The following is a 15,047-nucleotide window of genomic DNA, read 5'->3' as shown; positions in this document are numbered from 1 at the left end:
ATGCTCACATCATCATCCAAATTTGGAAATAGTGCCCAATCTTTGAGGATTTTGTATGCTTTCAAGAAATTTAATATTTTTCTTGCTTCTTTATCAAATACCCCCCAAAAAAACAAGATAAAATATTGATTGTATCTTGAACATTTATGGGTTATTTTTGGAGCTACCTACTGTACCTCCTTGCCCAGAGAATGTTCCTTCCATACACAGAGAACAGTCGTAGCAGCAAACTGGGGCTCCCTCTCTCACAAGCTCGGCATAACCTGGGGAGCAACTTTCTGTACATCTTGAATAAGGCACCATCTAAACATAAACAGAAAGATTAGTCAGGGTGATATACTGTATGAATTAGAAGGAATTACTGAAATCAAGTGGCTTCCAAAAGCTCAGGAGCACATTGAGCGAAATCAGTCAAGAAGTAGTGGCATGAAAAGCAAGGCAGGTTTTGAGATAGTACCAAAGGTTAAATATCTAGGAGTTCAGGTTGCAGAATCAAATATGAAACTGTTTCAAAATAATTATGAGGTGTTGTGGCGAGATGTACAGAAAGACATGGAGACTTGGAAAAAACTGCAGCTGTCTTTACTTGGAAGAATAGCAGCAGTTAAGATGAACATTTTGCCAACATTTCTTTTTTTGTTTCAAATGATTCCGGTGCTTAAAAGTGATAAACAATTGAAAGAATGGCAAAGTGGACTGAATAGGTTTGTCTGGAATGCGAAAAAACCGAGAGTGAAACTGAAAATTATGCAAGATGTTTCAGAAAGGGGAGGTCTTAAACTTCCAAACCTATAATTATATTATGAAGCAGCAGCTTTGACCCAAGCAAGTGATTGGTTTGGAAGGAAAAAGACTGGAATATTGAATATAGAAAGTTTTGATCTTGAATTTGGATGGCACGCTTACTTATTTTATGAAAACAACGTGGATAAAGTATTTAAAAGCCATTTACTTAGAGACTCTTTGATGAGAGTTTGGAAGAAGCACCGATTTAAATGGGATTACAAAATACCGCTATGGCTGGATCTTGGTCATATCATGTGGGATACAAATATAATGTCACTTGGGGGGGGTTTATATAAAGAGGTTCTTTTTACAGATGCGGGCAGATGGCAACTGAAGACATTAGAGACACTGTTGGCTGAAGGGATTAATTTAACTTGGTTACAGTATAACCAACTTCAATTGAGATGGAAAGAGGACCAAAAAATTGGTATTATGTTGCATGAGGAAGAACTGGTTAGACATATAAAAGAAAAAGGTCCAATGCATATTAAAAGGCTTTATAATGTTTTTTTAGAAAGGGATTCAGAAACTGAACTGGTTAAAAATTGCATGATTAAGTGGGCACAAAATTTTGCAGAACCAGTGATGTTGGAAACATGGGAAAAAATTTGGGTCCAGAATGTTAAATACACACAGTCGCAGAATTTGAGGGAAAATTTTTATAAAATGTTTTATAGATGGCATTTAGATCCTAAGAAATTGTCGTGTATGTACCCTAATGTTCAGCCAAAATGTTGGAGATGTGATTGTTTAGATGCTACATATTATCATGTTTGGTGGACCTGTAAGAAAGTTAAGGCTTTTTGGATAAAAATTTGGTGGGTCATGCAGAATGTTTTGAAGAAAAAATATTCAATTTTCTCCACAATTGTTCTTACTGGGTATAGTTAAGGGTTTTACAGTGGATGAGACAAAGCTGATATTGTATATGATAACAGCAGCGAGATTATTGATAGGCAAATACTGGAAAAATGAAGTTTTGCCCACTATCGAGGAATGGACTTTGAAGATGGCCAGCTTTGCAGAGATGGCGAAGATTTCAGCATATCTAAAAGATCGCTCACAAGAGACTTATGAATGGGAATGGAAAAAGTGGATAGATTATGTGCAGAATAAATATCAAACTAGGAATTATCAAATAGCTTTTTACTGACAGTATTATATAGAGATAGAAATATTTGAATTTTGTGAAGATGAAAAATTATATGGGGGATGGAGGGGTTCAAGTTTTATATAAAGGGGATTCTGATGGGAGTATATTCTGTGGAAGTCCGGGGGGAGGGGAGGGTTGGGGGGGGTTGGGAGGGTTAGGCTGGGGAGCCTGGGTGGGGTTGGGGGGGAAAAATGGGGTGAAAATGTAATTGTAAAACTTTTGCAATAAAAAAAAAAAGAAGTAGTGCCATGAACTGTAATTACTCTACTTGCAAGGGGCAAATGAAAGATCATTCTCTTTCTCTATCAATCTCCATTGTAGATCCCAAAACAGACTCACTGCCTTATTTTTTTCCCCAAAGGAAAGTAGTTCCATTACAAAAGGCGTTACTCCTTAGGGCATGTATGAGAATGCTTACCATATTTTTCGGACTATAAGACACACCCCAAAAGAGTGCATCTTATACACCGAACGTAGCCAAAAATCGAGGCACGGAGGAAGCAATGGTCTTCGGCAATCCCTGCAGCCTGGAACAGCTGATTGGGGGTATTCTGGGAGACCAATCTACCCGCCAATCAGCTGCTCATACTGAATCAGGCTGCAATAATGTGCTGAGGCTGACCTGGCTGTTTGTGCAAGGACTGTCACAGTTTGCAGCAGCAAGGAAAACACAAGTAGAACAGAGGAGTTTCAGTTTCAGTTTTAGAGATCAGCACAGCATGCAGCTTTAGAATAATTGACCTAAGCCACGCCCAGGCTCCATTCAAGTTGCTCCCACAGCAAATACTGTTTCACTTTCCAAACAGCCCTCAACTCTCTCACACACTGACAGGATGCTAGCCAGCTGAATACTGATGGATGCTGGTAGGCAGAGGCAGATTTTTTTTTCTTATTTTCCTCCCCCAAAACTAAGTTGCACTTTATACTCCAGAGTGTCTAATCCTCCGAAAAATATGGTATATATTTTTTCTCCATCTTTGCTTTTCATGTTCTGGATTTTTCTCCCAAAGGTGCTTTTTCAAAAGACAACTTATCTTTGTTTCCCTTAAAGACATTCCACTTCTCATTCCAGAAGCTTCTTCAGTACTGACTGAATGGTGAAGTATGGAAGGATTTATATTTCTTACAGTCATCTGGTCGTTAGCAGTCTTTCTGAAAGTTGTTGAGGCCACTTGAAATTTATCTGCACCCTCAGGGTCACCTGAATAGTGCAAACGGGTGTGGAACCTTCCTGCAATTGCTGAATCTATATTTATATCCTGTTTACAACACAGTCTTTTCAGCGGTTCCAAATCTTTCCATCCTCCACCATTCAGTCAGAACTGAAGAAGCTTCTTGGATGAGAAGTGAAACATCTTCAAGGGAAAACAAAGTCCAGGTGCCTTTTGAAAAAGCACCTTTAATACAACCTGGATGACTGAGAATCTCCATAGACATTCTGGATTTTCTCTTACTGAAAAGAAGATAAATTTGATGTACTATAAATTATGGCAACATATTTCAGTTTAATAATGTAGATTGCAAATCCCGCAATACAATGCAGCAGATTCCAGTGTGTGATAGATTATTGTAAAACCTCTAAAGTAAAATGATATCTAATGAATTAATGAGGCTTTAAGTTCTCTTATTTGGAAGTGAGGGAATTGAAGGGTAACTCAACTGGCCTCAATAAGAATTACTTCTGAGCAGAAAAATTTCCACACATGGAGATAAATAGAAGAGCAAAATCCAAGCAGCCTCAACTACTTTGTTAAATAAAGTTGGCCATTGGATGGTGCTTTGATTGACAGATATCTTGACTTCCAAGGAGGTTTGTCTTTCTACAGTCCCAATTTTCACCCCTGCATCTGATTTGTTCAAAGAGGATGTCCACTGCATGATATCAAAGTCACCAACAGGAACTCCATTTTCATCAAAAGAAATCCCATCTCTGGAAATATTGTGATGTTGGAAGTTTCTCAGGAACTTATGAAGCTGCAGGGAAAAAAAAACATTCCAATTTGAGCCTTTATTCAATATTTTTCTTGCTATTATTCCGGATTGGAGGTACTCTGAATAATTCAACCTCTTCAAATCATCACTGCAGTCTGAAGCAGATTGATTCAGCATTTCATGGGAAGCTTCTTTCAGTCATTCTCCAGTATTTTACAGTTGTTTTTCAAATATTTAGAGAAGAGAAGAGAAGAGAAGAGAAGAGAAGAGAAGAGAAGAGAAGAGAAGAGAAGAGAAGAGAAGAGAGTAGTTGAAAGTGACCTTGGAGATCTTCTAGTCCATTCCCCTGGTTAGGCAGGAAACCCTACACCTTTTCAGACAAATGGCTATCTGTTAGATCGGCGCGGGGAAAGAAAGACGCGACCAGCTCTAGTCCATTCAGCACTTTATTTAAGCACAAGAATAAGACGAGCGGCTGTGCTGCCGGGGCTCTTTAAATACGCTCCGGCAGACTCAGCCGTCCAATGACAGTTCTTTAAATCTCCCGCCGGAGGACTAGCCAATCCCCAGCAGATGTCCTTATAAGGACATAACACTCCTCCCCCCTTAGTCTGAAAGCTGTCCATCAAAGTCAATATGCGTAACGAACTCACGCAGGTAGGCGGGACACCTGACGGTCCTAGAAGACCTGTGCAGTTCACTCGGAGCTTCGCCGCTGACTTGGGTGGGCGAAGCTCCTGTCCTCTCCGGCTCCCCGGCTGGGGCAGCCCGGAGTCCGGCCGTCGAGTGTGCGGGACCTGTCCCAGCACCTCCGGCCGCAGCATCTGGATCTTCCTGCTGGTGTCGCCGGTCCTTCCCTCACCCGGATTCTCTGGAACCTCGTGGTTGGACATCACTGCTGTCTGGTGGGTGCCGTCCGAAGCCCGGTAAGTCCACTGGTGTTATTTTAGACTTCTGTGGCTCCCGATGATGTTGATGTTGGTCGTGGTCGACCTCGCCGGGGTGGTGTTCGCCTCCTCGGTCGGGTTCGTGCAGGTCGACCTGGTCGGGTTGGTGGTGGAGGTCTTCCTCACCGGTCAGTGGCTGGCTGGCTCTGCTGGGGTGTTGTATGCCCCCCTCACATAGTTGTCCCCGGTCTACTCGTCTGGGACGGAGGTATCCCTGGCTGGGGTGTTGTTTGTCGCCCTTGCTGGGGGTGTGTGGCTCTTCCCCCCTGCGTAGCCCCCGGTCTACCTCAATGCTGCAGTGGAGGTCCCTCTTGCTGGGATGGCGGGTGCACTCCTCGCTGGGTTGGTGTCGACGTCCCTCAGGCCGTGGGTACCGGTCTACTGCTCTGGATTTCCGACAGTTCAGCTCGCGGTAGTGGCATTAGTCGGCCTCGTCGGGGTGTTGTAGGCCTACCTCGTCGGGGCGTGGTCGGCCTACTTCATCGGGGTGTGGTAGGCCTACCTTGTCGGGGGGTTGTAGGCCTACCTTGTCGGGGGGTTGTAAGCCTACCTCGTCAGGCTGGTTTCTTCCCGTTCCCCTCCACCTTTTCCGGAGCTGGTCGATGTGACGTCTACAGACCTGTCCATCTTCCAGCTCCACTCTGTAGGACTTCGGGCTGGTTGAGCTCTCGATCTTGCCTTTCAGCCATTTCGGAAACCCATGAAAATTAAGCGTGAAAACCAGATCTCCTGTGGTGAAGGTGCGGGGCGGTTGGCTGGCGTCTGATGGCACCTCTGGGTTGTACTGGGGGTGCAGTCGATCCAGATGTGACCTCAGTCTTCTCCCTATCAGCAGCTCGGCCGAGCTTTTCCGCATCGTTGCGTGCGGCATGATGTGCTGGGTTAGGAGGAACTGGTCAATTCTCTCTTGCCAGTCACCGGTGCCCATTTTGGTGAGGGCTTCCTTTGTGAGCCTCACCATCCTCTCAACCTGCCCATTTCCAGCCGGTCTGTAGGGGGCAATCAGGGCATGGCGGATGCCCAGTCCTGCCAGGAACGTCTCCATGGGCTTGGAGGTGAGCTGTGGCCCGTTGTCGGGCATAAGTACATCCGGTAGCTGTTTATCAAGAAAATCCTCCGGAGTGCCCTTGTGGTGGCCTCTGTTGTTGTAGATGCCATGGACATGATCTCCAGCCATTTCGAGAAGGCATCCACCACGATGAGGAGGTATTTTCCACTCATCGGCCCTGCGAAATCAATGTGGATCCTTGACCACGGGCTGCTGGGCATCTCCCATTCGGATGAGTGGGCGCGGGGTGGCGCTGGCTGGGATGCCTCGCACGGGTCACATCTGGCCACCCAGGTCTCAATGTCTTTGTCTAATGTGGGCCACCACACGTAGCTTCGTGCCAACCCCTTCATGCACACGATGCCAGGGTGCCCCTTGTGCAGTGTCTCTAGGGTGTTCTGCTGGAGTGCTCGGGGAATCACGACCCTGTCACCCCAGAGGATGCAGCCCTTCATTGTGGTTAGTTCTTGCTGCTTCCTGATTTAGGGGGTAAATTCTTCTGCCACCCTCTCCGTTGGCCACCCCCGCAGGACCCAGGAGAGTACCTGTTTGAGAGTTTTGTCCTTCTGGGTCTGCGCTGCCACATCTGCAGAGGTGACTGGGCAAATGGGGTCATCATCAATGTGAAATAGTCCGAGTGTGGGGGCGGGGCCCACCACTGGCTCCTGAGATGGGCATTGGCTCAGGGCGTTGGTGTTTCCGATGGTCTTGCCGGGTCTGTGGATTAGTTTGTATGAGTATCCAGCAAGGAAGATGGCCCGGTGTGTCATCCTGGGCGACATGTAGCCGGGTGTGAGTTTGTCGCCTGGTAACAGTCCCAACAGTGGCTTGTGGTCCGTGATGACCGTGAAGCTTCTGCCATACAGGTACTTGTGGAAACGCTTGATGCCAGCCACGATGGCCAAGGCTTCCTTGTCCAGCTGGCTATAGTTCCTCTTGGTGCTGGACATCGTCTTGGAGAAATAGGCGATGAGTGCCTCAGAGCCATTGGGAAGTTGGTGGCTGAGGACTGCGCCAATCCCGTATGGTGATGCATCGCAGGTCAACAGTAGTGGAAGCGTCTCGTGATATTGGATGAGCACGCTGTCTCAGGAGAGGAGCCCTTTGATGGTCTCGAAAGCTGCTTCCTCTTCTGTCCCCCATCTCCACGGTACCGCTTTCCCCAGCAGGCGATGGAGCGGTTCAGCAGCTGTTGCCTTTTGTTTTAAGAAGACACTGTAAAAATTCAGTAGTCCCAAAAAGGCTTGAAGCTCCGCTTTGTTTTTGGGAGCTGGAGCTTCGTGGATTGCCGTAACTTTTGCTTTGGTGGGGTGGATGCCAGTGCCATCTATGAGATAGCCCAGGAACTCGACCTCCTGGACCCCAATGATGCACTTGTCTCTCCTGACTCTTAAACCCTTCTCCTTAAAGCACTGTAAAACTTGTTTTAGTCACTCAAGTAGTTGGGTTTTAGAATGCCTGGAGATTAAGACATCATCGAAGTACGGCACCACCCCTGGAATGCTTTGGAGAAGGCGTTCCATCATTGATTGAAAAATTCCTGGGGCTGCGCTGACTCCAAATTGGAGATGGTTACATTTAAATGCGCCTCTGTGGATGACAATGGTTTGAGCCTCCACAGTTTTTTCGTCTACTGGCAGTTGCTGGTAAGCCTGGGCCAGGTCCAGTTTGATGAATATTGTCCCACTCCCAAGTGAATGCAGCAGATGTTGCACCACTGGAACTGGGTATGCGCTCTGTGACACGACCTTGTTGATCGAACACTTATAGTCAGCACAGATGCGCACAGATCCATCATGCTCCATGGGGGTCACAATGGGCGTCTCCCATGCCGCATGATCGATTGGTTCCAAAACTCCTTGGGCTATCAGCTTATCTAGCTGAGCATCTATCTTGGGCCTCAAGGCAAACGGAACTCTGCGGGGCTTAAGCCTAATGGGTGTAATTGCCTTATCAAGATTAAAGGAAATGGGCTTCCCCACAAATTTCCCCAGCTTACCATTGAAGACTTCCTTGAACTCTTCGAGGAGGGTGTCGAGTTCATCCTGCCGAATCTGATTAACCCCTCTGATCCCGAGCCCTAATGGCTTGAACCACTCCATGCCTAGCAGGGTCGGGCGGTTGTGCTCGACGATGGTGATGGGGAGGTTGCCTTGGAACTCGCAGAAAGAGGTTTGTAGTGAGGTTCTTCCCAGGACTCCGATGCGGTTTCCTCCAAAATCGACTAGCCTGGAGCGTAGGGGTTTCAGGTCCTTTTTGCGGATGTCTGGCTTGATGCGCTTGAGATGTTGCCAGTCCATAATGGAGTAGATTGAGCCTGAATCTACCTCCATTGTACATGGGGTTCCTTCCAAGTGTACGGTCACATGGCACTTGGTGGCGGTGTCGTCGTCATAGGAGAAGTCTATGGTTGTCTGGTGCACCTCTCTCCTCCGGTTCCCGTCGCTCTCACCGCATCTGGACTGGTAGGAGGACCGTTTGGATGACCTCGTGTTGACCTCCCAATTTTCGCGCGGCCGGTGGCTGGATGGCTCCGGGGCTGGCTCCTCGGCTCTGCAAGCTTCAGCAATGTGAGCCCTTCTGTTGCAACATCTGCAGGTCGCATCCCTCCACTTGCAGTTGACTCTGGCATGGTCCCCTCTGCAGCTGGCACAGCACTCCCCCCGGTTGCTTTTCCGAGTGGTTTCCCGCTTCGGGGGTCTGGAGACCTTGTGCACGGCCAATTCTTCATCGGATTCTGATCCAGCCGTGGAATCCTCGGTCGATGATTGAGCAGCTCTGCGAATCTTGTGGATTCCTTTTGCCCGGAGCATTGCGGCTGCTGCTCTCTCGGAGGTCTCGGAGGCCGTAGCTTCCTCCACCACGTCCTTGAGCACAAGCTTCTCCTTGCTCAGGAACTTTTTTTGTAGGGCCCTGTCCCTCATGCCAAAAACCACGCGGTCTGCTATGGCATTGTCCACGTGATTAAATTCACAGCTGGCTGCAATTTGGCGCAGGGCGGCCACGAATTCCTTGATGGTTTCACCTTCCTTTTGATCCCTCTGGTGGAAGGTGAATCGATTAGCCACCGGTGTTTCCGTTGGGCCATAGTGGTCCTGCAGAATTTGTTGCAGGTCCGTCCATGGCAATTCCTCGATGTCCCTTGGTGCCACCAGGTCGATGGCCATCTCGAGGACATCAGTGCTGCAGTTTGCCAGGAAAATACCCTTCTTGTGGCTGTCATCGGCATCCCTGATGTTGTTGCCTCTCAGGAATTGCCGGAATCTGATCATGTAGGACTTCCATTTCTCCTTCCCTGGGCGGAAAGGGGCAAGGGTCAGCAATGTGGCTTCTGCTGCTGCCATGCCGCTGGAAGATGCCTACGAGTGACTTCAGCTGCTAGTGACTTAGCTCTTGAGGTTGGCTTCGTGCCACGAGGTTCGTCGCTTGGTTCTTGACTCCTTCGTCGCCAGTGTTAGATCGGCGCAGGGAAAGAAAGACGCGACCAGCTCTAGTCCATTCAGCACTTTATTTAAGCACAAGAATAAGATGAGCGGCTGTGCTGCCGGGGCTCTTTAAATACGCTCCGGCAGACTCAGCCGTCCAATGACAGTTCTTTAAATCTCCCGCCGGAGGATTAGCCAATCCCCAGTGGATGTCCTTATAAGGACATAACACTATCCAACATCTTCTTAAAAACGTCCAGTGTTGGAGCATTCACAGCTTCTGGAAGCAAGTTGTTCCACTGATTAATTGTTCTAACTGTCAGGAAATTTCTCCTTAGTTCTAAGTTGCATCTCTCCTTGATTAGTTTCTTCCCATTGCTTCTTGTCCTACCCTCAGGTGCTTTGGAGAATAGCTTGACTCCCTCTTCTTTTTGGTAGCCCCTGAGATATTGGAACACTGCTATCATGCCTCCCCAGTCCTTCTTTTCATTAAATTAGACATACCCAGTTCCTGCAACCGTTCTTCATATGTTTTAGCCTCCAGTCCTCTAATCATCTTTGTTGCTCTTCTCTGCTCACTTTCTAGAGTCTCAACATCTTTTTTACATTGTGGCAACCAAAGCTGGATGCAGTAATCCAGGAATGGCCTTACCAAGGAATTATAAAGTGTTTGTCAGGTTTCGCTGCTATCTTAAATAAACTTCATTCTCAAACGCCAGGTCTCTAATGAATCTTTTTTTTAATTTAAGAATAGAAAGAACGACATCCCTGAACTCTTTGTGCAGCCAAAACTGGCACCTCATCCAAACCCCTCCCTTTCCGTTCTTCAACCCCAATGTCTCATTGGCCATCGTGCAGATCCATCTCTTCATCCCAAGCACATTCTTTTCACAGGAATTCCCCCCTCCCTCTGTCACCCAGGTAATGCTATCTACTAAAAAGCAGGAAACTAGGTAAAAGTTCATCTCAGCATTAAAGCAAAGCTTCTCCCTCTCTCATTCATGTCAGCAATGGGAGGAGATCATAATTTGGAACGCTGACAGTGTTATTAACACTTCCCGTGATCTTAATTCTATCCCTCAGTTTATGCAGCCCACAACTGTGTTGGTTTTTTTGGTAGCTGCTGCATAGTGCTGGCTCATATTTAAATGGTTGTCCACTGGGACGCCAAGATCCCTCTCATAGTTACTACCATTGAGCAAGGTGTCACATATACTGTACTTGCATTTGTTTTCTTGCCTAAATGTAGAACTTAACTTTTTTTACCATTAAATTTGATTTTGTTAGATAGCGCGCAATGTTCAAGTCTCTCAGGATCCTTCTGTATCTTAAGCCTATCTTCCAGAGTGTTGGCTATTCCTGCCAGCTTGGTGTCATCTGCAAATTTGATGAGTTCCCCATCTATCGCCTCATCCAAATAATTCATTATCTCATATTCTTGAAAACATGGAATAGATAACACCACCATCAGGTGGCTTTGTAACTGGCTAACAAATTATATTCAACATGTAGTCCTCTGGGGAACCTCATCCACATGGAGGAAAGTAAGCAATGGGGAACGTCAAGTTTCCATTTTAGGCCCAGCACTCTTCAATATCTTCAAAAAAAGATCTAGGCGAGGGAATTGAAGGGTAACTGATCAAATTTGCAGATGACACTAAGCTGACAAGAATAGCCAACACTCCAGAAGACAAGCTCAAGATCCAAAAAGATATTGACAAATTGAACATGGGCCCCTACCTAACAACATGAAATTCAACATAGATAAAAGTAAGGTTTTACACTTATTCAAGAAAAACCAACAGTATAGGTACAGACTACGTGTCAAGATTCTGAAAGATGCCCTAATTAATTCATGCGCCATGATCCAAACTTCAAAGGAAATATATTCATTTATTAGGAACACCATTCCAGCAATACTCGGATGCAGTTAGGACTGATCCTATGTAGATTTACGTTCTCCTATGACCCTGTCTCTCCCCTCCTCTCTGGCCATGTCATAAATCACATTCTCCAATTAATCACTTTGGCTGGCTGTGAAACCTAACACCCTCCTTCTGATTGTGGTGAGAAAGAATGTATGGAATTCACTCCAGTTCTTTCTCCCTCCTGCTCATGGCAACTTGAAAGCTTTGCAAGTTGACACTATGTGAAATTTGGCTTAATGCCAGTAACCGTGAGAAGGATCTTGGAGTCCTAGTGAACAATCACTTAAATATGATCCAACAATGTGTGGCAGCAGACAAAAATGCCAATGCAATCCTAGGCTGCGTTAATAAAGGGATAGAATCAAGATCACATGAAGTTCTAATATTGCTTTACAAAGCCTTAGTAAGACCACATTTAGAATACTGCATCCAGTTCTGATCAACACAATATAAAAAAGATATTGAAACACTGGAAAGACTGTAGAGATGAGCAACAAAAATGATTAGAGAGCTGAAGGCTAAAACATACCAACAATTACAGCAGGGGTAAAATCCTACTAGTTTGGACCGGTTTGGGTGAACCGGTAGGGATGATTGGAATCAGTTCGCCGAACCATAGCAATCATCCCTGGTGGCCCACACATGCCCGCTCGCCTCTTCCAGCTCTCTCGCCTCTTCTGGCTCACTCGCTGCTTCTGGCTGCTCAGCCCACCCACTCACTCCCACCTTATGTAAGTTCCTTTTGCCATGCAGCCCAGCTACTTGCCTCACCAGTCACCTCTCCTGCTCAGTTCACCAAAGGTAAGCAATGCATGCCGCCTGCTCATCCTTTGACTTGGGTTGGGTGCCACGGCCCGGGCCCAGGAACATGTGATTCCCAGAGTCCTTGCAGCTGCCACCCACTCACTGCCCACCTCGACCGGGTCAGAGAATGCATCATTTCCTGGCTCCGGCTTTGTCCCTTAGCCGCTGCCCACTCTCCTTTTGCCACATTATGTGTCCTTAACTTAAGGGAAGGCAAGCCAGGGCTGAGACATCGCCACTGGGCTGAATGCCAGCTCGCATCTTGCCTCCCCCCCCTTGTCGCAAGATCCCTGCAGCCGCAGCCTTTTTTTTTGGTGCTCCTTTAGGTGCTTCTTGTCCCAAAAGATGCAGCAGCTGCAGGCTTCTTGTAGCAGAGCCGCTCTCCTTCTTAAACATGTCGCTGCCATCGCCACTCTGTTCCATGTGCTGGGTGCACATGCACACACCATTTCCTTATTCATTCAGCATTTATCAGTGGTGTGCGCATGTGCATGGAACAGGGTGGCAATGGCGGCAGCACATTTAAGAAGGGGAGCAGCTTCCTGTAACTTTCACTACAACAAGCCTGCAGCTGCTGCATCTTTGTCTGAAATGGTGCAGGGTCTCCTGCTCAATTTGTGGGTTGGACTAGAAAAACCTCTGAGGTCCTTTCAAAATCTTATTATTCTATGTTTTATGTTCTATGTTTTGCTGCTTCACCATCACAGCCCCCTCTGAGACAAGACCACTTGCAGATATGGGAAAACATGTAATGGGAGAAGAGGGAGAATCCAATTTTGCCCTCAGACCTGATGAAGATGAAGTTAGCAGAGTTAGCTAGCAAAATTCAATCTTAATCCAGAAAAAAAATCCAGCTGAATTCCTTAGCTTGGAGACCACTTTGTGATCACGATAAAGGTTGAGGATTGCTGGAATATTCTGATGCTGGTTTAGTTTTGAAAATTACGTTGTCACCATAGAGCTATTTCTGTCACAAAAGCATCCCAAACTAGCACAGGTTGTTTAACTTTGGAAGATGTTTCTTTATCATCTCTCTCTAACTCACCATCAGGGTTCCAAGTAATACGCCCATAGCAAACAGGACTCTGAGGCAAGAAGGTTCCTCAAATATCAGTTTTATTGGACATATCATATAGGCATAGGCTGGTGAAAACTGACTCTAAATGTTTCCACAGTTTTCACCTAATTAAAAGTAAAAGTTTTCCTCCCCTTTCCAAACAATCAGTCACATGGTCCAATCAAGGTGTCATCCGGTTACCTGGTAACTTCACTCACCCACCCTCCGGCCATCGTTGGGAATGTCCTTGGTTCCCAGGAGAAAGTATTTTGTTTTGGCTACAAAACTCTAGTATCTCTATTCCTCCCCTCCCTCTCTATTCCTCAGCTCCAATGTGGCAACACTGAAGCATCAAAATGGCCTCGGTCAGGTCAGCTTCAGAATTGACACCCACTCTCAAATATCACAAACTGGGCAATTGCTCTTTGGAACATCTCACCCCTTTCTACATCTAATTTAATATTGAGGAATTGGAAGGGGAGAATAAGTGGAACCTCAAGGGAGAAGACTTACCTGCCATGGCTGTACAATCTGAGGTGGTTGATGGTCTCCAACTTGCATTCTCCTCTTACTCCGTTGGGAGGAAGAGGCAGCACTGAGGACGCAGGCCACAATTTGAATTATTTGGGAAATACTGGAGGAGTCCTGAGACATGATTCTTGCAATCACATCATGGGGTGGAAATTCCCAATTCTCTTTTTCTCTACATTTTTTCCAAACTTTCTTAGATAACACAGGACTTGAAAAAGAACATTGGAAAGCTTCCTTTCCATACGATAAGAACATAGATGCATGAGAATTAAAGTCATAATACTGAGTCCTTCTCTTTGTCTTGATGAGGAAGGAAAACAAAGCATATTTATTTTGGAGATCAACCAAGAGGTCAAAACTATCTACACTTAAAGCTGTCAAAGTTGTTGCAATCCACACCCTTCCCACAAGGGATGTATTAGTCATATCAATCGTTTGTATTATTACTGCTAACATTCCTGAGGCCTGTAAATCCAGTTGGAATACTATAATTTTTATTTGACTCTTGATAAGAGAAAGGAACATTTTCCTTTTTTCTTGCATGAGAGTTTCTCCAGCACTTGTCGGCAGATTTGCTTCTGGGACAAATCCTGAAAGGACAATGCAAATCCCATTTTTTAGAGCAAGAACTTCCAAGCGTCTTTTGAATTTTTCTCCTTTTTCATTGTCCTGAGAGAGGAGGCCGATCCACGTCCATTGGAAGTGCAGGAGCAGCTGGATGATTGCTGAGTAAGGAGGTTCTTGGTTTGGGGTCATCCGATATGAAAAAGGAAAACGATGATTTTTCTCAGCCATCTGGTTGATGACATTATAGTTGATCTAAGATAAAAGAGAAGGTATTGGTAGTGTAGGAAGTTAGCACCCACCCTCCTAGGAACATGAGATATTTTCAGTAATGGTATAGGTTCCCCTCACAGATATGTGCTAGTCGTTCCTGACTCTAGGGGGTGGTGCTCATCTCTGTTTGAAAGCCCACCCCCTCCTAGGAAAATGAGATATTTTAGGAAATATTAAAAGGGAAGAATATTTCCCCTAAAATGGAGGCAGAAACTTCACCCCCCCCCCATCTTTGTCAATGGGCCTTTAAGGCCTGAGCCAGTCTATTCTACATAACAAAGATCTACCTGCTTCAGGCAGAACCATAATAGCAATCCCAAAGCCCTTTCAGTACTTCACCATCCAGCAAGGCTCAACCAATCATCGACTCAAAACACAACTTACAGAGTTGCCCCTGTATGGCCCTATGGGAGTCTGACAACCAATCAGAATAAAGTTCAAATTCAGAGGGGGCATAAAACTCAGTCACTCTCAGCATCTCTTCCCTTTTTTTCTTCACCCAACATGATCAAAGCATATGATCCTGTCCACCGTTAATACCATCTTTCCAAGCAGCCACCATGTTTCCAGTGCTTTTCCCCCATTTGTAACTGAACCCA

The 15,047-nt window shown here is 46.0% G+C and overlaps 1 protein-coding gene across 1 annotated transcript in view; it reads right to left on the bottom strand.

Annotated features, from left to right (window-relative positions):
• The window catches only part of LOC139310137 (vomeronasal type-2 receptor 26-like), a 32,389-nt gene that overhangs the window by 1,169 nt on the left and 16,173 nt on the right, over positions 1-15,047 (bottom strand). Inside the window, exons 5-7 of the mRNA XM_070934295.1 lie at positions 13,594-14,430; positions 3,686-3,913; positions 177-303 (exon numbers count right to left, since the gene is read on the bottom strand). Coding sequence (XP_070790396.1) covers positions 177-303; positions 3,686-3,913; positions 13,594-14,430 — 1,192 coding nt within the window. The remainder of the gene's footprint in view (positions 1-176; positions 304-3,685; positions 3,914-13,593; positions 14,431-15,047) is intronic.

This window comes from Pituophis catenifer, unplaced genomic scaffold, assembly GCF_029215685.1.
Source record: "Pituophis catenifer annectens isolate HBS135680 unplaced genomic scaffold, rPitCat1.0.hap2 SCAF_2, whole genome shotgun sequence".
NCBI classification, from domain to species: domain Eukaryota; kingdom Metazoa; phylum Chordata; class Lepidosauria; order Squamata; family Colubridae; genus Pituophis; species Pituophis catenifer.
Note: the sequence above shows the minus strand (reverse complement) of the source record. Positions and strands in the feature narration are given on the sequence as shown.